Here is a 24,501-nt window from a genome sequence, read left to right as displayed (position 1 = left end):
ATAATATATACAAAGTTCATACGTAGCCACAATTTTGCTTTTTTTTTTTTTGCACCATGACTAGGGAAGGTTGTTTGGATTGTGTCTAGGGTTGTCCCGATACCAATAGTTTGGTACCAGTACGGGCACTAAAATTTGTTTCAATACTTTCGATACTTTTCTAAATAAAGGGGACCACAAAAAATGACATTATTGTCTTTATTGTAACAAAACATGTTAGTGTAGATGAAACATATGTTTATTATTGTCATTTAGTCCTTAAATAAAATAGTGACCGTACTAGACAACTTGTCTTTTAGTAGTAAGTAAACAAACAAAGACTCCTAATTAGTCTATGCAGTAACATATTGTGTCATTTATACACCTATTATTTTGTACACATTATAAAGGGACAAACTGTAAAAATGTTTCATAATATATACAAAGTTCATACGTAGCCACAATTTTGCTTTTTTTTTTTTTGCACCATGACTAGGGAAGGTTGTTTGGATTGTGTCTAGGGTTGTCCCGATACCAATAGTTTGGTACCAGTACGGGCACTAAAATTTGTTTCAATACTTTCGATACTTTTCTAAATAAAGGGGACCACAAAAAATGTCATTATTGTCTTTATTGTAACAAAAAATGTTAGTGTAGATGAAACATATGTTTATTATTGTCATTTAGTCCTTAAATAAAATAGTGAACATACTAGACAACTTGTCTTTTAGTAGTAAGTAAACAAACAAAGACTCCTAATTAGTCTATGCAGTAACATATTGTGTCATTTATACACCTATTATTTTGTACACATTATAAAGGGACAAACTGTAAAAATGTTTCATAATATATACAAAGTTCATACGCAGCCACAATTTTGCTTTTTTCTTTGCACCATGACTAGGGAAGGTTGTTTGGATTGTGTCTAGGGTTGTCCCGATACCAATAGTTTGGTACCAGCACGGGCACTAAAATTTGTTTCAATACTTTCGATACTTTTCTAAATAAAGGGGACCACAAAAAATGTCATTATTGTCTTTATTGTAACAAAAAATGTTAGTGTAGATGAAACATATGTTTATTATTGTCATTTAGTCCTTAAATAAAATAGTGAACATACTAGACAACTTGTCTTTTAGTAGTAAGTAAACAAACAAAGACTCCTAATTAGTCTGCAGTAACATATTGTGTCATTTATACGCCTATTATTTTGTACAAATTATAAAGGGACAAACTGTAAAAATGTTTCATAATATATACAAAGTTCATACGTAGCCACAATTTTGCTTTTTTTTTTTGCACCATGACTAGGGAAGGTTGTTTGGATTGTGTCTAGGGTTGTCCCGATACCAATAGTTTGGTACCAGCACGGGCACTAAAATTTGTTTCAATACTTTCGATACTTTTCTAAATAAAGGGGACCACAAAAAATGTCATTATTGTCTTTATTGTAACAAAAAATGTTAGTGTAGATGAAACATATGTTTATTATTGTCATTTAGTCCTTAAATAAAATAGTGAACATACTAGACAACTTGTCTTTTAGTAGTAAGTAAACAAACAAAGACTCCGAATTAGTCTATGCAGTAACATATTGTGTCATTTATACACCTATTATTTTGTACACATTATAAAGGGACAAACTGTAAAAATGTTTCATAATATATACAAAGTTCATACGTAGCCACAATTTTGCTTTTTTTTTTTGCACCATGACTAGGGAAGGTTGTTTGGATTGTGTCTAGGGTTGTCCCGATACCAATAGTTTGGTACCAGTACGGGCACTAAAATTTGTTTCAATACTTTCGATACTTTTCTAAATAAAGGGGACCACAAAAAATGTCATTGTCTTTATTGTAACAAAAAATGTTAGTGTAGATGAAACATATGTTTATTATTGTCATTTAGTCCTTGAATAAAATAGTGAACATTCTAGACAACTTGTCTTTTAGTAGTAAGTAAACACAAAGACTCCTAATTAGTCTATGCAGTAACATATTGTGTCATTTATACACCTATTATTTTGTACACATTATAAAGGGACAAACTGTAAAAATGTTTCATAATATATACAAAGTCCATACGTAGCCACAATTTTGCTTTTTTTTTTTTTGCACCATGACTAGGGAAGGTTGTTTGGATTGTGTCTAGGGTTGTCCCGATACCAATAGTTTGGTACCAGTACGGGCACTAAAATTTGTTTCAATACTTTCGATACTTTTCTAAATAAAGGGGACCACAAAAAATGTCATTATTGTCTTTATTGTAACAAAAAATGTTAGTGTAGATGAAACATATGTTTATTATTGTCATTTAGTCCTTAAATAAAATAGTGAACATACTAGACAACTTGTCTTTTAGTAGTAAGTAAACAAACAAAGACTCCTAATTAGTCTATGCAGTAACATATTGTGTCATTTATACACCTATTATTTTGTACACATTATAAAGGGACAAACTGTAAAAATGTTTCATAATATATACAAAGTTCATACGTAGCCACAATTTTGCTTTTTTTTTTTGCACCATGACTAGGGAAGGTTGTTTGGATTGTGTCTAGGGTTGTCCCGATACCAATAGTTTGGTACCAGTACGGGCACTAAAATTTGTTTCAATACTTTCGATACTTTTCTAAATAAAGGGGACCACAAAAAATGTCATTATTGTCTTTATTGTAACAAAAAATGTTAGTGTAGATGAAACATATGTTTATTATTGTCATTTAGTCCTTAAATAAAATAGTGAACATACTAGACAACTTGTCTTTTAGTAGTAAGTAAACAAACAAAGACTCCTAATTAGTCTATGCAGTAACATATTGTGTCATTTATACACCTATTATTTTGTACACATTATAAAGGGACAAACTGTAAAAATGTTTCATAATATATACAAAGTTCATACGTAGCCACAATTTTGCTTTTTTTTTTTTGCACCATGACTAGGGAAGGTTGTTTGGATTGTGTCTAGGGTTGTCCCGATACCAATAGTTTGGTACCAGTACGGGCACTAAAATTTGTTTCAATACTTTCGATACTTTTCTAAATAAAGGGGACCACAAAAAATGTCATTATTGTCTTTATTGTAACAAAAAATGTTAGTGTAGATGAAACATATGTTCATTATTGTCATTTAGTCCTTAAATAAAATAGTGAACATACTAGACAACTTGTCTTTTAGTAGTAAGTAAACAAACAAAGACTCCTAATTAGTCTATGCAGTAACATATTGTGTCATTTATACACCTATTATTTTGTACACATTATAAAGGGACAAACTGTAAAAATGTTTCATAATATATACAAAGTTCATACGTAGCCACAATTTTGCTTTTTTTTTTGCACCATGACTAGGGAAGGTTGTTTGGATTGTGTCTAGGGTTGTCCCGATACCAATAGTTTGGTACCAGTACGGGCACTAAAATTTGTTTCAATACTTTCGATACTTTTCTAAATAAAGGGGACCACAAAAAATGTCATTATTGTCTTTATTGTAACAAAAAATGTTAGTGTAGATGAAACATATGTTTATTATTGTCATTTAGTCCTTAAATAAAATAGTGAACATACTAGACAACTTGTCTTTTAGTAGTAAGTAAACAAACAAAGACTCCTAATTAGTCTATGCAGTAACATATTGTGTCATTTATACACCTATTATTTTGTACACATTATAAAGGGACAAACTGTAAAAATGTTTCATAATATATACAAAGTTCATACGTAGCCACAATTTTGCTTTTTTTTTTTGCACCATGACTAGGGAAGGTTGTTTGGATTGTGTCTAGGGTTGTCCCGATACCAATAGTTTGGTACCAGTACGGGCACTAAAATTTGTTTCAATACTTTCGATACTTTTCTAAATAAAGGGGACCACAAAAAATGTCATTATTGTCTTATTGTAACAAAAAATGTTAGTGTACATGAAACATATGTTTATTATTGTCATTTAGTCCTTAAATAAAATAGTGAACATACTAGACAACTTGTCTTTTAGTCGTAAGTAAACAAACAAAGACTCCTAATTAGTCTGCAGTAACATATTGTGTCATTTATACACCTATTATTTTGTACAAATTATAAAGGGACAAACTGTAAAAATGTTTCATAATATATACAAAGTTCATACGTAGCCACAATTTTGCGTTTTTTTTTTTGCACCATGACTAGGGAAGGTTGTTTGGATTGTGTCTAGGGTTGTCCCGATACCAATAGTTTGGTACCAGCACGGGCACTAAAATTTGTTTCAATACTTTCAATACTTTTCTAAATAAAGGGGACCACAAAAAATGACATTTTTGTCTTTATTGTAACAAAAAATGTTAGTGTAGATGAAACATATGTTTATTATTGTCATTTAGTCCTTAAATAAAATAGTGAACATACTAGACAACTTGTCTTTTAGTAGTAAGTAAACAAACAAAGACTCCTAATTAGTCTATGCAGTAACATATTGTGTCATTTATACACCTATTATTTTGTACACATTATAAAGGACAAACTGTAAAAATGTTTCATAATATATACAAAGTTCATACGTAGCCACAATTTTGCATTTTTTTTTTTGCACCATGACTAGGGAAGGTTGTTTGGATTGTGTCTAGGGTTGTCCCGATACCAATAGTTTGGTACCAGTACGGGCACTAAAATTTGTTTCAATACTTTCGATACTTTTCTAAATAAAGGGGACCACAAATAATGTCATTATTGTCTTTATTTGAACAAAAAATGTTTGTGTAGATGAAACATATATTTTATTATTGTCATTTAGTCCTTAAATAAAATAGTGAACATACTAGACAACTTGTCTTTTAGTAGTAAGTAAACAAACAAAGACTCCTAATTAGTCTATGCAGTAACATATTGTGTCATTTATACACCTATTATTTTGTACACATTATAAAGGGACAAACTGTAAAAATGTTTCATAATATATACAAAGTTCATACGTAGCCACAATTTTGCATTTTTTTTTTGCACCATGACTAGGGAAGGTTGTTTGGATTGTGTCTAGGGTTGTCCCGATACCAATAGTTTGGTACCAGTACGGGCACTAAAATTTGTTTCAATACTTTCGATACTTTTCTAAATAAAGGGGACCACAAAAAATGTCATTATTGTCTTATTGTAACAAAAAATGTTAGTGTAGATGAAACATATGTTTATTATTGTCATTTAGTCCTTAAATAAAATAGTGAACATACTAGACAACTTGTCTTTTAGTAGTAAGTAAACACAAAGACTCCTAATTAGTCTATGCAGTAACATATTGTGTCATTTATACACCTATTATTTTGTACACATTATAAAGGGACAAACTGTAAAAATGTTTCATAATATATACAAAGTTCATACGTAGCCACAATTTTGCATTTTTTTTTTTGCACCATGACTAGGGAAGGTTGTTTGGATTGTGTCTAGGGTTGTCCCGATACCAATAGTTTGGTACCAGTACGGGCACTAAAATTTGTTTCAATACTTTCGATACTTTTCTAAATAAAGGGGACCACAAAAAATGACATTATTGTCTTTATTGTAACAAAACATCTTAGTGTAGATGAAACATATGTTTATTATTGTCATTTAGTCCTTAAATAAAATAGTGAACATACTATACAACTTGTCTTTTAGTACTAAGTAAACAAACAAAGACTCCTAATTAGTCTATGCAGTAACATATTGTGTCATTTATACACCTATTATTTTGTACACATTATAAAGGGACAAACTGTAAAAATGTTTCATAATATATACAAAGTTCATACGTAGCCACAATTTTGCGGGTTTTTTTTTGCACCATGACTAGGGAAGGTTGTTTGGATTGTGTCTAGGGTTGTCCCGATACCAATAGTTTGGTACCAGTACGGGCACTAAAATTTGTTTCAATACTTTCGATACTTTTCTAAATAAAGGGGACCACAAAAAATGTCATTATTGTCTTTATTGTAACAAAAAATGTTAGTGTAGATGAAACATATGTTTATTATTGTCATTTAGTCCTTCAATAAAATAGTGAACATACTAGACAACTTGTCTTTTAGTAGTAAGTAAACAAACAAAGACTCCTAATTAGTCTATGCAGTAACATATTGTGTCATTTATACACCTATTATTTTGTACACATTATAAAGGGAGAAACTGTAAAAATGTTTCATAATATATACAAAGTTCATACGTAGCCACAATTTTGCTTTTTTTTTTTGCACCATGACTAGGGAAGGTTGTTTGGATTGTGTCTAGGGTTGTCCCGATACCAATAGTTTGGTACCAGTACAGGCACTAAAATTTGTTTCAATACTTTCGATACTTTTCTAAATAAAGGGGACCACAAATAATGTCATTATTGTCTTTATTTGAACAAAACATCTTAGTGTAGATGAAACATATGTTTATTATTGTCATTTAGTCCTTAAATAAAATAGTGAACATACTAGACAACTTGTCTTTTAGTAGTAAGTAAACAAACAAAGACTCCTAATTAGTCTATGCAGTAACATATTGTGTCATTTATACACCTATTATTTTGTACACATTATAAAGGGACAAACTGTAAAAATGTTTCATAATATATACAAAGTTCATACGTAGCCACAATTTTGCATTTTTTTTTTGCACCATGACTAGGGAAGGTTGTTTGGATTGTGTCTAGGGTTGTCCCGATACCAATAGTTTGGTACCAGTACGGGCACTAAAATTTGTTTCAATACTTTCGATACTTTTCTAAATAAAGGGGACCACAAATAATGTCATTATTGTCTTTATTTGAACAAAAAATGTTTGTGTAGATGAAACATATGTTTATTATTGTCATTTAGTCCTTAAATAAAGTAGTGAACATACTAGACAACTTGTCTTTTAGTAGTAAGTAAACAAACAAAGACTCCTAATTAGTCTATGCAGTAACATATTGTGTCATTTATACACCTATTATTTTGTACACATTATGAGGGACAAACTGTAAAAATGTTTCATAATACAAACAACGTTCACACGTATCCACAATTTTGCTTTTTGCATTTTTTTTTTTTTTGCACCATGACTAGGGAAGGTTGTTTGGATTGTGTCTAGGGTTGTCCCGATACCAATAGTTTGGTACCAGTACGGGCACTAAAATTTGTTTCAATACTTTCGATACTTTTCTAAATAAAGGGGACCACAAAAAATGACATTATTGTCTTTATTGTAACAAAACATCTTAGTGTAGATGAAACATATGTTTATTATTGTCATTTAGTCCTTAAATAAAATAGTGAACATACTAGACAACTTGTCTTTTAGTAGTAAGTAAACAAACAAAGACTCCTAATTAGTCTATGCAGTAACATATTGTGTCATTTATACACCTATTATTTTGTACACATTATAAAGGGACAAACTGTAAAAAAATTTCATAATATATACAAAGTTCATACGTAGCCACAATTTTGCTTTTTTTTTTTTGCACCATGACTAGGGAAGGTTGTTTGGATTGTGTCTAGGGTTGTCCCGATACCAATAGTTTGGTACCAGTACGGGCACTAAAATTTGTTTCAATACTTTCGATACTTTTCTAAATAAAGGGGACCACAAATAATGTCATTATTGTCTTTATTTGAACAAAAAATGTTTGTGTAGATGAAACATATGTTTATTATTGTCATTTAGTCCTTAAATAAAATAGTGAACATACTAGACAACTTGTCTTTTAGTAGTAAGTAAACAAACAAAGACTCCTAATTAGTCTATGCAGTAACATATTGTGTCATTTATACACCTATTATTTTGTACACATTATAAAGGGACAAACTGTAAAAATGTTTCATAATATATACAAAGTTCATACGTAGCCACAATTTTGCTTTTTTTTTTTTTGCACCATGACTAGGGAAGGTTGTTTGGATTGTGTCTAGGGTTGTCCCGATACCAATAGTTTGGTACCAGTACGGGCACTAAAATTTGTTTCAATACTTTCGATACTTTTCTAAATAAAGGGGACCACAAAAAATGTCATTATTGTCTTTATTTTACTAAAAAATGTTAGTGTAGATGAAACATATGTTTATTATTGTCATTTAGTCCTTAAATAAAATGTTGAACATACTAGACAACTTGTCTTTTAGTAGTAAGTAAACAAACAAAGACTCCTAATTAGTCTATGCAGTAACATATTGTGTCATTTATACACCTATTATTTTGTACACATTATAAAGGGACAAACTGTAAAAATGTTTCATAATATATACAAAGTTCATACGTAGCCACAATTTTGCTTTTTTTTTTTTTGCACCATGACTAGGGAAGGTTGTTTGGATTGTGTCTAGGGTTGTCCCGATACCAATAGTTTGGTACCAGTACGGGCACTAAAATTTGTTTCAATACTTTCGATACTTTTCTAAATAAAGGGGACCACAAAAAATGTCATTATTGTCTTTATTGTAACAAAAAATGTTAGTGTAGATGAAACATATGTTCATTATTGTCATTTAGTCCTTAAATAAAATAGTGAACATACTAGACAACTTGTCTTTTAGTAGTAAGTAAACAAACAAAGACTCCTAATTAGTCTATGCAGTAACATATTGTGTCATTTATACACCTATTATTTTGTACACATTATAAAGGGACAAACTGTAAAAATGTTTCATAATATATACAAAGTTCATACGTAGCCACAATTTTGCTTTTTTTTTTGCACCATGACTAGGGAAGGTTGTTTGGATTGTGTCTAGGGTTGTCCCGATACCAATAGTTTGGTACCAGTACGGGCACTAAAATTTGTTTCAATACTTTCGATACTTTTCTAAATAAAGGGGACCACAAAAAATGTCATTATTGTCTTTATTGTAACAAAAAATGTTAGTGTAGATGAAACATATGTTTATTATTGTCATTTAGTCCTTAAATAAAATAGTGACCGTACTAGACAACTTGTCTTTTAGTAGTAAATAAACAAACAAAGACTCCTAATTAGTCTATGCAGTAACATATTGTGTCATTTATACACCTATTATTTTGTACACATTATAAAGGGACAAACTGTAAAAATGTTTCATAATATATACAAAGTTCATACGTAGCCACAATTTTGCTTTTTTTTTTTGCACCATGACTAGGGAAGGTTGTTTGGATTGTGTCTAGGGTTGTCCCGATACCAATAGTTTGGTACCAGTACGGGCACTAAAATTTGTTTCAATACTTTCGATACTTTTCTAAATAAAGGGGACCACAAAAAATGTCATTATTGTCTTATTGTAACAAAAAATGTTAGTGTACATGAAACATATGTTTATTATTGTCATTTAGTCCTTAAATAAAATAGTGAACATACTAGACAACTTGTCTTTTAGTAGTAAGTAAACAAACAAAGACTCCTAATTAGTCTGCAGTAACATATTGTGTCATTTATACACCTATTATTTTGTACAAATTATAAAGGGACAAACTGTAAAAATGTTTCATAATATATACAAAGTTCATACGTAGCCACAATTTTGCGGTTTTTTTTTTGCACCATGACTAGGGAAGGTTGTTTGGATTGTGTCTAGGGTTGTCCCGATACCAATAGTTTGGTACCAGCACGGGCACTAAAATTTGTTTCAATACTTTCAATACTTTTCTAAATAAAGGGGACCACAAAAAATGACATTTTTGTCTTTATTGTAACAAAAAATGTTAGTGTAGATGAAACATATGTTTATTATTGTCATTTAGTCCTTAAATAAAATAGTGAACATACTAGACAACTTGTCTTTTAGTAGTAAGTAAACAAACAAAGACTCCTAATTAGTCTATGCAGTAACATATTGTGTCATTTATACACCTATTATTTTGTACACATTATAAAGGACAAACTGTAAAAATGTTTCATAATATATACAAAGTTCATACGTAGCCACAATTTTGCTTTTTTTTTTTTTGCACCATGACTAGGGAAGGTTGTTTGGATTGTGTCTAGGGTTGTCCCGATACCAATAGTTTGGTACCAGTACGGGCACTAAAATTTGTTTCAATACTTTCGATACTTTTCTAAATAAAGGGGACCACAAATAATGTCATTATTGTCTTTATTTGAACAAAAAATGTTTGTGTAGATGAAACATATATTTTATTATTGTCATTTAGTCCTTAAATAAAATAGTGAACATACTAGACAACTTGTCTTTTAGTAGTAAGTAAACAAACAAAGACTCCTAATTAGTCTATGCAGTAACATATTGTGTCATTTATACACCTATTATTTTGTACACATTATAAAGGGACAAACTGTAAAAATGTTTCATAATATATACAAAGTTCATACGTAGCCACAATTTTGCATTTTTTTTTTGCACCATGACTAGGGAAGGTTGTTTGGATTGTGTCTAGGGTTGTCCCGATACCAATAGTTTGGTACCAGTACGGGCACTAAAATTTGTTTCAATACTTTCGATACTTTTCTAAATAAAGGGGACCACAAAAAATGACATTATTGTCTTTATTGTAACAAAACATCTTAGTGTAGATGAAACATATGTTTATTATTGTCATTTAGTCCTTAAATAAAATAGTGAACATACTAGACAACTTGTCTTTTAGTAGTAAGTAAACAAACAAAGACTCCTAATTAGTCTATGCAGTAACATATTGTGTCATTTATACACCTATTATTTTGTACACATTATAAAGGGACAAACTGTAAAAAAATTTCATAATATATACAAAGTTCATACGTAGCCACAATTTTGCTTTTTTTTTTTTGCACCATGACTAGGGAAGGTTGTTTGGATTGTGTCTAGGGTTGTCCCGATACCAATAGTTTGGTACCAGTACGGGCACTAAAATTTGTTTCAATACTTTCGATACTTTTCTAAATAAAGGGGACCACAAAAAATGTCATTATTGTCTTATTGTAACAAAAAATGTTAGTGTAGATGAAACATATGTTTATTATTGTCATTTAGTCCTTAAATAAAATAGTGAACATACTAGACAACTTGTCTTTTAGTAGTAAGTAAACACAAAGACTCCTAATTAGTCTATGCAGTAACATATTGTGTCATTTATACACCTATTATTTTGTACACATTATAAAGGGACAAACTGTAAAAATGTTTCATAATATATACAAAGTTCATACGTAGCCACAATTTTGCATTTTTTTTTTTGCACCATGACTAGGGAAGGTTGTTTGGATTGTGTCTAGGGTTGTCCCGATACCAATAGTTTGGTACCAGTACGGGCACTAAAATTTGTTTCAATACTTTCGATACTTTTCTAAATAAAGGGGACCACAAAAAATGACATTATTGTCTTTATTGTAACAAAACATCTTAGTGTAGATGAAACATATGTTTATTATTGTCATTTAGTCCTTAAATAAAATAGTGAACATACTAGACAACTTGTCTTTTAGTAGTAAGTAAACAAACAAAGACTCCTAATTAGTCTATGCAGTAACATATTGTGTCATTTATACACCTATTATTGTGTACACATTATGAGGGACAAACTGTAAAAAATTTTATTTTATTTTAATATCTGCTTATTTTCTGTTTTAACATGTTCTATCTACACTTCTGTTAAAATGTAATAATCACTTATTCTTCTCTTCTTTGATACTTGACATTAGTTTTGGATGATACCACACATTTAGGTATCGATTCGATACCAAGTAGTTACAAGATCATACATTGGTCATTATCAAAGTCCTCGTGTGTCCAGGGACGTATTTACTCACTTTATAAACATAATATTCATTTTTTAAAAAGGGAAACAAAGATTTTGTGATGATAAAAAACATCAATGAAATCATAGTAGTATCATCTTGTCTTCCCCCATCACTTTGTCTTCCCCCGTCACCTTGTCTTCCCCCGTCACCTTGTCTTTCCCCGTCATATGGTCCCCCCCCCCGTCATCTGGTCTTCTCCCGTCATCTTGTCTTCAGTAGTATCGACTAGATACACTCTTGTACTTGGTATCATTACAGTGGATGTCAGGTGTAGATCCACCCATGGATTAGGACTAAATGACAATAATAAACATATGTTTCATGTACTCTAAGAGTTTTTGTTACAATAAAGACAATAATGACATTTTTTGTGGTCCCCTTAATTTAGAAAAGTATCAAAATTATTTTGGTACCGGTACCAAACTATTGGTATGGGAACAACCCTAGTACTGTACCTGTGCTGCTCATTCAGATGTTACAAAAATTTAAATGATTATTAAAATGTTGTGAATTAAAAAGAAAAGAAAGGCAAATTGCTAAAAAAAACCCAACCAAAACAATTAACTTTGTTTATGTATTTGTAAAAAAAACCAGTTCAAATAGCAGCAATGGAAACAAACAACAAAACACAAAAAGGACGTGATGTTTAAAAAGCTGCACACTGATATATTGATTATTGATTAACTCTTTTAGCACTCTAATAGACTCAATGTGTAGAATGATATCTTTGATGGCTAGGTTTGTTCTCCCGAGGTGCAAAAGATTTGGACCATACGTGGCGTGAAATAACACAAAACTTGCACAAAGGCAGAAACTATGAACAATTAAACAAAACTTGCAAACTATGGCATGAACAAAGAAAACTTACTTGGACGAGAAACCGGCATGAAAAAAGGAGCAGCGAGGGTCATAAGGGTGTGTGGAGAGTGTGCGGAAGCATAAATGCGGGATGTCGCCAGGAAGACAAACTGAAAACAATGAACTTAAATACTACAGACGTGATTAACGAAAACAGGTGCGTGACTCAAAACAGGTGCGTGACGTGACAGGTGAAAACTAATGGGTTGCTATGGTGACAAACAAGAGTGCACAATGAGTCCAAACGTGGAGCAGGTGAAACTAACGGGTAACCATGGAAACAAGACAAGGGAGCGAAAAGCCAGAAACTAAAGAGTCCAATAACTAAACAAAACATGACTAATACAAAACACGGTCACACAGACATGACAGATTCATTCTGCGTTTGTTATTGTGCCTTCTTTACGCCATCGCAGCCTCAGTGATGTTAACTAGGGACCTCCCGAATAGATAGAGGAGCACGTGGGACTGTACCTTAGAGCATAGGGTGGAACTGGAACTGAGTGTGCAGCACAATACGTTTCTCCTCATGTGAAAATTTGAACTCTGTCTCTGCCTGATTCCTTGCTTCTTGTCTTGTGTAATAGATAGTTTGGTGTTTGAACCTGACATCTTAACCGTAGCGCTCTAGACTCCTACTTTCAAGTGGACATCATATTATTACTTTCTCTACGTCATCAAACTAACTTCCTGCTTCTAGAAGAAGGTGTGTTCGAATAATTATGTATAAGTTATCACACAACTCTTATGCTTAAAGGCCGTTGCTATAGTTATTATCAATTGTGCTGAAGTTGTACTTTTCTATCTGTGCAAAGGCACACAACTTGTAATCTTGTTTTGCGAGTTGTCTCCTGTCGGCAGTTTCTTTCCAGACCCTGCCTGCTGACAGCCAAGGACGGACATCGAGTACCTCAACGCAGACAAAACAGAGACAGGGCGAAATCCCGAGTGTCAGCACATTTCCATTCTGAATAATCACGTATTGTGTCTGCTGGGGCTGCTTGCCTTACCCCTCCCTTCAGAAGCAGCCTCAGTGATGTTAACTAGGGACCTCCCGAATAAATAGAGGAGCACGTGGGACTGTACCTTAGAGCATAGGGTGGAACTGTAACTGAGGATGCAGCCCCATACGTTTCTCCTCATGTGAAAATGTGAACTTTGTCTATGCCTGATTCCTTCTTCTTGTCTTGTGTAATAGTTTGGTGTTTGAACCTGACATCTTAACCGTAGCGCTCTAGATTCCTACTTTCAAGTGGACATCATATTATTACTTTCTCTACGTCATCAAACTAACTTCCTGCTTCTAGAAGAAGGTGTGTTAGAATAATTATGTATAAGTTATCACACAACTCTTATGCTTAAAGGCTGTTGCTATAGTTATTATCAATTGTGCTGAAGTTGTACTATTCTATCTGTGCAAAGGCACACAACTTGTAATCTTGTTTTGCGAGTTGTCTCCTGTCGGCAGTTTGTTTCCAGACCCTGCCTGCTGACTGCCAAGGACGGACATCGAGTACCTCAACGCAGACAAAACAGAGACAGGGCGAAATGACGAGTGTCAGCACATTTCCATTCTGAATAATCACGTATTGTGTCTGCTGGGGCTGCTTGCCTTACCCCTCCCTTCAGAAGCAGCCTCAGTGATGTTAACTAGGGACCTCCCGAATAAATAGAGGAGCACGTGGGACTGTACCTTAGAGCGTAGGGTGGAACTGTAACTGAGTGTGCAGCCCCATACGTTTCTCCACATGTGAAAATGAAAACTTTGTCTATGCCTGATTCCTTCTTCTTGTCTTGTGTAATAGATAGTTTGGTGTTTGAACCTGACATCTTAACCGTAGCGCTCTAGATTCCTACTTTCTAGATCGACCTTCAAGTGGACATCATATTATTACTTTCTCTACGTCATCAATCAAACTAACTTCCTGCTTCTAGAAGAAGGTGTGTTAGAATAATTATGTATAAGTTATCACACAACTCTTATGCTTAAAGGCAGTTGCTATAGTTATTATCAATTGTGCTGAAGTTGTACTTTTCCATCAGTGCAAAGGCACACAACTTGTAATCTTGTTTTGCGAGTTGTCTCCTGTCGGCAGTTTGTTTCCAGACCCTGCCTGCTGACAGCCAAGGACGGACATCGAGTACCTCAACGCAGACAAAACAGAGACAGGGCGAAATGACGAGTGTCAGCACATTTCCATTCTGAATAATCACGTATTGTGTCTGCTGGGGCTGCTTGCATTACCCCTCCCTTCAGAAGCAGCCTCAGCCTCAGTGATGTTAACTAGGGACCTCCTGAATAAATAGAGGAGCATGTGGGACTGTACCTTAGAGCGTAGGGTGGAACTGGAACTGAGGGTGCAGCCCCATACGTTTCTCCTCATTTGAAAAATTTAACTCTGCCTGATTCCTTCTTCTTGTCTTGTGTAATAGATAGTTTGGTGTTTGAACCTGACATCTTAACCGTAGCGCTCTAGATTCCTACTTTCCAGATCGGCCTTCAAGTGGACATCATATTATTACTTCCTCTACGTCATCAAACTAACTTCCTGCTTGTAGAAGAAGGTGTCACCTGATGAGCAGCTGTCCAGTCTGCAGGTCGGCCAGGTAGAAGAACTGCCGCACACACAGCGCCCCCCCGAGGCCAGAGAGGGCGCACAGGTGAGACAGGTACTGTTCGAAGGCGCGGCTGCGCTTGGCGATGGTCTCGGCCGTGAAGTTCTTGCGCATCTTCTTACCTGCGGGGGGCAAACAGGGAGTGACCACGGCGCCGCCCACGTGACGGAAGACGCTGGCTTACGCGGGAAGACCACGCGCTCCATCTGGTCCCCGTGGCGACGGCGGAGGGTGGCGTGCAGCCGGCGGAAGTCGGAATAGCGGCGGGTGATGACGGCCGGGGTCTTGTCGCTGCCGCCGGACTGGACCACGTGGACGGTGTAGAGCTGGCGGGAGAGCGCAGCAGTGAAAAAGCCCGATGACCTTCCTCCCGTTTCCCAACTCACCACGTACTTGGAGGAGCCGTCCTGCACCACGCTGGCGTCCGTCACCTCAAACGACAAACCGTCCGCCTGGCGATGCATCTTGTGGGCGGGGCTTCCTCCGCCCAGCCCACGCAGGCTCCGCCAGCTGTCCTGCAGCTGCCGAGTCAGCGGGCCGGAGGGGGAGGGGCCGACAGGACTGGCGTCTAAAATAACGATGAGCTCAATCAATAAATATGTACGCCGTTACCAGTGACGTGCAGTCACTAGAGGCAGGTGAGGCCCCGCCTCATCATGGAAAGAAAAAAAATGTAAAAGGAAAAAAAAATTAATTAAATTGTTATATGTATCCAGTAGAGATGCGCGGTTTGCGGGCACAACCGCGGAGTCCGCGGATTATCCGCGGATCGGGCGGATGAAATTTAAAAAAAATTAGATTTTATCCGCGGGTCGGGTCGGGTGGTTGAAATTAAAAAAAATTAGATTTTAAATAGATTCAGGCGGGTGGCAGTTAAACCAATTGGTAAATATATATACATAGTTAAATGTTGTTACCCACATACGAAAAACGAGCAGGCACCTGCAGCATATGCCACAACAGAAGAAGAAAAAAAAAAGAGATGGACACTTTTACGGAGCGGAGAAGGGACGCCTCGCCGGGGTCCGGGAGCCGTAGCTGAGGCGATCCGCGAGAAGGGCCCGACGCACGTCCAGGGTCACCACCACGCCCACCGCACCGACACCCCGCCTCGTCCGCCTTCGCCGCGGCCGGCGTCACGCGCAGCAGGTAAGCAGCTTACCTGCCCGCCACCCCCGTGGCCGGGGGCTCGTAACAGGGGTCACTCCGCGCGCTCCGCCCGCGCAGCTTACCTGCCCGCCACCCCTGTTGCCGGGGGCGCGTAACAGGGGTCACTCCGCGCGCAGTGCGCTCACGAAAGGGGTGGGGCTCACCCTGGTTGATATAGACAGCAGCTAGGACGGTGGCCATGGAAGTCGGAACCCGCTAAGAAGTGTGTAACAACCCACCTGCCGAATCAACTAGCCCTGAAAATGGATGGCGCTGGAGCGTCGGGCCCATATACCCGGCCGTCGCCGGCAGTGAGACGCGCTTGGAGGTGCGCTCAGCGCGGCTCCCATATGATTGCGCACTGGTGTGCGTCTGGGTCGTGACAGCGTGGCACGCAAATGTCTGTGCTGCATTGGATCAGTCTCCTTTCTTTAACAGGCAAAAGCTTTATAACCTCACTAATGCCTTGCATCGTCTATATTAGATATATAACAACGGGCGGGTGCGGGCGGATGCGGTTCTGATCAAATGTTAGATCGAGTGGATGGCGGATGGTTGACGACTTTCTGATGCGGTTGCGGATGAAATAATTGCCTATCCGCGCATCTCTAGTATCCAGTGATTATACTATAAAGTTATTTTCCATTTAACTTTACCAGTTTTAGATTATTTTTATTCAAAATCGCTGAATTTTCACATTTGCCGTTCAAATACTGAGAAGAGACGGTGCGGTGAACAGCAGCCAGTTGAGGCACGTCACTCAGTGCCTCAACATGGATTGCGCAATGACTCGGCTAACTGCTGGCCTGCTGTGCAGTGAGACCGTATTGCTATATGAATTATATTATACATTTCCATAGTTTAGTTAGCTGAGGTATATAATGTACAGTGTATTTTGTCAACAACTGTATGTGTGTAACGTATTTCTTGTGCTGAGCGATCATAAAACGGCTGCAAAAGACGCACTGGCTGAGGCTCGCCTCCTGCACCCCCGCCGTAGAATTGTTATATCAACTAAAGTGTGACGACCGGGGCCCAGGAATGCAGATCGGGCTTCGGACACAGCGTGCAGGTAAGAAATGATTTATTTAAGAAATAAATTATACTGGAATAAACAAAAACGTGCTCGTAGCACGGAAGGCAAAAACTAAAAGAGCTAGCGTGGGAGCTAGAAGGTAAAAAGGAGTCTAGCAGGTTCAGAGCAGGAAACAAAAGTCGTCATCTGTTGTGTGAAAACAAACTAGGAAGCAAGACAGAATGACAGGGAAGGCAGGCTTAAATAATAATGTCAGTGATGACAAACAGGGAACACACGCGGCAGGCGAAAATAATAAGCAGCCATGGCAACAAACTCAGGTGTACAAAACAGGCACTCAAGGAGTCCAAAACTAACAAAAAACACAAGTACCTTGAAAACGTAAACAAAAATATGATCCGGGCAGCGGATCATAACATAAAGCCCACACTTAAACTTTCCACGTGCATGTCATGTCTGTGTAATCATGTTTTGTTCTAAGTCATGTTTTGTTTAGTTTCTGGCTTTTCACTCCCTTGTCTTGTTTGCATGATTACCCATTAGTTTCACCTGTTCCACGTTTGGACTCATTGTGCACTCTTGTTTGTCACCATAGCAACTGTCACGTCACGCACCTGTTTCACGTTTTGAGTCACGCACCTGCTTTCACTAATCATGTCCATAGTATTTAAGTTCATTCATTTTCTGTTGTTCGTCCTGACGACCACAACACATTTATGCTCTGTTCATGCCTGATACTTCTTTTCATGTCAATTCCTCAAGCAACTACTTTTGTCCAAGCCAAGTAAGTTTTTGTTCCATATTTATAGTCTTTTTGGTTTCATAGTTTGTTCTCCGCCATTGTGCGTGTTTTTTGTTTGTACTTTTTTTGCTATAGTCTTTTGGTTTTATAGTTTATTCTGCGCCACTGTGCGCGCTTTCATTTATTCCCTTTTTTGATAATAATAAATCATGTACCTTCATTCCCGTCTCGCACGAGCCAACTTTCTGTTGCATCCTGGAAAAGCAAACTCCCAAGATCAAGTCCTGACAGTGCAAGATTGAATCTATTTTAAAAAATTATTTCATAAGAAGCCAAAAAGTGCAAAAACAATAATGTGGGTGTTGGAGGAGTTGTGAATGACTGCAGGGACACAACATTAGGTACACCTGCAGACTGCAAGTGTACCTAATTCACAACTCCTCCAACACGATTATTATTGTTTTTGCACTTTTTGGCTTCTTATTAAATAACTTTTGTAACCTATTTTCATGGGCTTTCCTCTTTGTGATGTTAAGTTCCTGTTATGCGCTGTTATACAGTATATGCCTTGAGCTCTTATTTTGAAGGCGCTAATAGCGGAAGTGATGACACGTTGGAGAGGAGCGGAGGTTTTTGAAAGAAGGTAAATAAAGTGGTCCTCGTGTAAACTGGAGCCTCCGTGTTTGCTATTTTGTAGTTTCATACAGTATAGGCGACATTTATAAACCCTCGGTTACACTTTTTTAAATAGATTCAATCTTGCACGTGGAAAGTTGAAGTGAGGGCTTTAGTTGCGGCGCATGGACTTCATTTCTAAGTAAAGGTAAGACCATAATAACGTTTTTTTTTATTAAATGTGCTTTTTTGTGTGCTACAGTTTGTATGTATAAAGTTAAAGTTAAGTTAAAGTAGCAATGATTGTCACACACACACTAGGTGTAATGAAATTTGTCCTCTGCATTTGACCCATCCCCTTGATCACCCCCTGGGAGGTGAGGGGAGCAGTGGGCAGCAGCGGCCTGGGAATCATTTTTGGTGATTTAACCCCCAATTCCAAGCCTTGACGCTGAGTGCCAAGCAGGGAAGAATGCTGGTATGAGCTTTTAAACATAACCCGTTAACTCAGCGTTTCTCAAAGTGTGGGGCGCGCCCCACTGGTGGGGAATGGAGACATGACAGGTGGGGCGCGAGGAACGGGAGGAAATTTCACTTTAAATTTTTTTTTAAATTATTATATTCTTAGATTATTTTTTTTACTATGCTTTCATTTTCTATACACACTGTAAATCACTTTGTGATTCTGTCTGTGAAATCCGCTATATAAATAAATGGAAATTACCGGTACTTATTTTTACTGTAGGCTTTATATTTCTCGGTACGAGCGAAAGTTTGACAGACATAGCAACAGTAACTAATGGGGGCGGGGCTAAGCGGAACAAACTTTCGAGCGGATGGGTAGCAGGCTAATGTGTGGATCACAATTACACAAATATATACATTTGTGACTCACACCTCAAAGGTCGTCGAGCCAGAGCCAGCGCCTGCAGAGAAACAAAAATGTGACGGGCACACACTGTGTCATTCACCGGGAAGCACTCGCGTCAAGGCAGCTCAGCCCCGAACTCAATGAGGTTTTAACAGACGTTGTGAGCGCGGTAAATTTGATCAAAACACGACCACTGAAAGCGCGACTGTTCTCTGCACTGTGTGAGGAAATGGGAGCTGATCATACAGCCGTGCTGTTTCACAGTGAAGCAAGGTGGCTCTCCTGGGGGAAAGTGCTGTCACTTGCCCTGTCTTGCCAAATGCATAGCTCCTCCTTTTTTTTTTTTGCAAAGATTGCAAAGTGGCACTTTTATTGTATTTATTATTGAACTTGATGCAAGTTATTTGATTAATTATTGAACTTGATGCAAGTTATAACACTTTTTTTGATTTATTATTGAACTTGATGCAAGTTATAACACTTTTGTTTTATTTATTATTGAACTTGATGCAAGTTATAACACTTTTTTGATTTATTATTGAACTTGATGCAAGTTATAACACTTTTTTTGATTTATTATTGAACTTGATGCAAGTTATTGGATTTATTATTGAACTTGATGCAAGTTATAACACTTTTATTTGATTTATTATTGAACTTGATGCAAGTTATAACACTTTTTTTTATTATTGAACTTGATGCAAGTTATAACACTTTTGTTTTATTTATTATTGAACTTGATGCAAGTTATAACACTTTTTTTGATTTATTATTGAACTTGATGCAAGTTATTGGATTTATTATTGAACTTGATGCAAGTTATAACACTTTTTTTGATTTATTATTGAACGTGATGCAAGTTATAACACTTTTTGATTTATTATTGAACTTGATGCAAGTTATAACACTTTTTTTGATTTATTATTGAACTTGATGCAAGTTATAACACTTTTTTTGATTTATTATTGAACGTGATGCAAGTTATAACACTTTTTGATTTATTATTGAACTTGATGCAAGTTATTTGATTTATTATTGAACTTGATGCAAGTTATAACACTTTTTTTGATTTATTATTGAACGTGATGCAAGTTATAACACTTTTTGATTTATTATTGAACTTGATGCAAGTTATAACACTTTTTTTGATTTATTATTGAACTTGATGCAAGTTATAACACTTTTATTTGATTTATTATTGAACTTGATGCAAGTTATAACACTTTTTTGATTTATTATTGAACGTGATGCAAGTTATAACACTTTTTTGATTTATTATTGAACTTGATGCAAGTTATAACAGTTTTTTTGATTTATTATTGAACGTGATGCAAGTTATAACACTTTTTTTGATTTATTATTGAACTTGATGCAAGTTATAACACTTTTGTTTTATTTATTATTGAACTTGATGGAAGTTACTTTATTTATTATTGAACTTGATGCAAGTTATACCACAGCTGCACAGTTATTTTATTTATTATTGAACTTAATGTTATTTTATGTTATTGAGTTCGATTGTATACAACTTGATGTTCAATAAATTTGAAAATGTTAAAGCTTGGCATTAGCGCTCTTTTGGGGCGATGGGGGCAGATGGGGCTTGAAAACTCCCCCTTGTCCAAAGTGGGGGATGACAAAAAAAGTTTGAGAACCACTGCGTTAACTGCTGCCAATCAAATGGTGAATAAGATACTCTTTAGGGTTCATATGTTTGTAAATCTGACTGTGATGAAGTCAGTGCCTCACCAGCCATCAACCTCACCGCACGTCACTGGCCGTTACAGGTGGCGCCTTCTCACCTGTACTGCTAAGCCCCTCCTCTATGGATTCTCCCAGGAAGTCCGAGTCGCTGTCCAGCCCCGACCCCTCCCCCTCCGCCTCATCCTCCGCCTCGCCACGGCTGTCGAAGGACAGCGTGCCGCCGAGTCGCTCCGTCACGCACTCGTCCTCCTCTTCGAGCTCCGCCTCCCAGCGGTCCTCGCTCCGCCCCCGCTCCGCCGCCGCTCCGCCCGCAGCTTCCTGCTCAGGCCCCGCCCCCTGATCGCCTTTAAAGAGCGAGCGCTTCAAGCGGTCCAGCAGCCGTGCTGTTTCACAGTGAAGCAAGGTGGCTCTCCTGGGGGAAAGTGCTGTCACTTGCCCTGTCTTGCCAAATGCATAGCTCCTCCTTTTTTTTTTTGCAAAGATTGCAAAGTGGCACTTTTATTGTATTTATTATTGAACTTGATGCAAGTTATTTGATTAATTATTGAACTTGATGCAAGTTATAACACTTTTTTTGATTTATTATTGAACTTGATGCAAGTTATAACACTTTTGTTTTATTTATTATTGAACTTGATGCAAGTTATAACACTTTTTTGATTTATTATTGAACTTGATGCAAGTTATAACACTTTTTTGGATTTATTATTGAACTTGATGCAAGTTATTGGATTTATTATTGAACTTGATGCAAGTTATAACACTTTTATTTGATTTATTATTGAACTTGATGCAAGTTATAACACTTTTATTTATTATTGAACTTGATGCAAGTTATAACACTTTTGTTTTATTTATTATTGAACTTGATGCAAGTTATAACACTTTTTTTGATTTATTATCGAACTTGATGCAAGTTATTTGATTTATTATTGAACTTGATGCAAGTTATTTGATTAATTATTGAACTTGATGCAAGTTATAACACTTTTTTTGATTTATTATTGAACTTGATGCAAGTTATAACACTTTTGTTTTATTTATTATTGAACTTGATGCAAGTTATAACACTTTTTTTGATTTATTATTGAACTTGATGCAAGTTATTGGATTTATTATTGAACTTGATGCAAGTTATAACACTTTTATTTGATTTATTATTGAACTTGATGCAAGTTATAACACTTTTTTTTATTATTGAACTTGATGCAAGTTATAACACTTTTGTTTTATTTATTATTGAACTTGATGCAAGTTATAACACTTTTTTTGATTTATTATTGAACTTGATGCAAGTTATTTGATTTATTATTGAACTTGATGCAAGTTATAACACTTTTTTTGATTTATTATTGAACGTGATGCAAGTTATAACACTTTTTGATTTATTATTGAACTTGATGCAAGTTATAACACTTTTTTTGATTTATTATTGAACTTGATGCAAGTTATAACACTTTTATTTGATTTATTATTGAACTTGATGCAAGTTATAACACTTTTTTGATTTATTATTGAACGTGATGCAAGTTATAACACTTTTTTGATTTATTATTGAACTTGATGCAAGTTATAACAGTTTTTTTGATTTATTATTGAACGTGATGCAAGTTATAACACTTTTTTTGATTTATTATTGAACTTGATGCAAGTTATAACACTTTTGTTTTATTTATTATTGAACTTGATGGAAGTTATTTTATTTATTATTGAACTTGATGCAAGTTATACCACAGCTGCACAGTTATTTTATTTATTATTGAACTTAATGTTATTTTATGTTATTGAGTTCGAATGTATACAACTTGATGTTCAATAAATTTGAAAATGTTAAAGCTTGGCATTAGCGCTCTGTTGGGGCGATGGGGGAAGGTGGGGCTTGAAAACTCCCCCTTGTCCAAAGTGGGGGATGACAAAAAAAGTTTGAGAACCACTGCGTTAACTGCTGCCAATCAAATGGTGAATAAGATACTCTTTAGGGTTCATATGTTTGTAAATCTGACTGTGATGAAGTCAGTGCCTCACCAGTCATCAACCTCACCGCACGTCACTGGCCGTTACAGGTGGCGCCTTCTCACCTGTACTGCTAAGCCCCTCCTCTATGGATTCTCCCAGGAAGTCCGAGTCGCTGTCCAGCCCCGACCCCTCCGCCTCCGCCTCATCCTCCGCCTCGCCACGGCTGTCGAAGGACAGCGTGCCGCCGAGTCGCTCCGTCACGCACTCGTCCTCCTCTTCGAGCTCCGCCTCCCAGCGGTCCTCGCTCCGCCCCCGCTCCGCCGCCGCTCCGACCGCAGCTTCCTGCTCAGGCCCCGCCCCCTGATCGCCTTTAAAGAGCGAGCGCTTCAAGCGGTCCAGCAGCCGGGACGCCATGGCACCGCCAGGCCTGAGGGCATGCAGAGGGGAAAAGTTAGCCATCTTCCATTAGGAGGTTTGTGAACACTAGTGATGGGTCCGGCAACACCGATGCATCGGCGCATGCGTCGAGCTCATAGAGCGAAACCCTGTGCCGGTGCGCGTACCGCTTTTAGAAAGTCACGTGACCGATCATGAGCTGTTTTGGTCACGTGACCGATACGCCAACTGTGTCGCCTCCTCTGTGCCCTGTGAGCGGCTCTTTTCTACAGCCGGAGAAATAATAACTAAGAAGAGAAATCGTCTAAAATGTAATACGTCGGAAAAACTTTTTTTTTTTTTTTTTAATAAAAATGTGTAAAAAAATAAAATTAAAAAAAATTCCCAGTCCACAATCATCCACAACACGTTCTCTTAGATTTCCATGTTATGATACATGTTCACATTATTTATTGACTGTATCTAAAAAAGATAAAAATATATTTTTATTTAAATGAAGATATGAAATAATCCTAAATGAAATAGAATGACTTGGTTTATATTATTGTATATACTAGGGCAGGGGTCACCAACGTGGTCACCAGGTAGCCCGTAAGGACCAGATCAGTCGCCCGCTGGCCTGTTCTAAAAATAGCTCAAAGAGCAGCACTTACCAGTGAGCTGCCTCTATTTTTTAAATTGTATTTATTTACTAGCAAGCTGGTCTCGCTTTGCTCGACATTTTTAATTCTAAAAGAGACAAAACTCAAATAGAATCCAAGAAAATATTTTAAAGACTTGGTCTTCACTTGGAATAAGCGGTAGAAAATGGATGGATGGATGGGTCTTCACTTGTTGAAATAAATTCATTTATTTTTTTACTTTGCTTCTTATTACTTTTAGAAATACAATTTT

The 24,501-nt window shown here is 36.2% G+C and overlaps 1 protein-coding gene and 1 long non-coding RNA gene across 2 annotated transcripts in view; both read right to left on the bottom strand.

Annotated features, from left to right (window-relative positions):
* Positions 1-23,625, bottom strand: part of snx21 (sorting nexin family member 21) — a 32,504-nt gene extending 8,879 nt beyond the window's left edge. The window contains exons 1-5 of the mRNA XM_061925791.1: positions 23,548-23,625; positions 21,354-21,591; positions 15,525-15,706; positions 15,323-15,464; positions 15,095-15,260 (exon numbers count right to left, since the gene is read on the bottom strand). Of these exons, the coding sequence (XP_061781775.1) occupies positions 15,095-15,260; positions 15,323-15,464; positions 15,525-15,706; positions 21,354-21,591; positions 23,548-23,625 (806 nt within the window). The remainder of the gene's footprint in view (positions 1-15,094; positions 15,261-15,322; positions 15,465-15,524; positions 15,707-21,353; positions 21,592-23,547) is intronic.
* LOC133572782 (uncharacterized) lies at positions 12,621-14,756 on the bottom strand. The gene is made up of 2 exons (XR_009810576.1): positions 14,346-14,756; positions 12,621-13,127 (listed from the first exon to the last, which is right to left on the bottom strand). It is a non-coding gene; the product is annotated as an uncharacterized lncRNA (long non-coding RNA).
* Positions 23,626-24,501: the final 876 nt, after the last annotated feature.

Source organism: Nerophis lumbriciformis, linkage group LG01 (genome assembly GCF_033978685.3).
Source record: "Nerophis lumbriciformis linkage group LG01, RoL_Nlum_v2.1, whole genome shotgun sequence".
NCBI lineage: Eukaryota > Metazoa > Chordata > Actinopteri > Syngnathiformes > Syngnathidae > Nerophis > Nerophis lumbriciformis.
The sequence above is the reverse complement of the archived record's forward strand: the minus strand, read 5'-3'. Positions and strand labels throughout refer to the sequence as shown.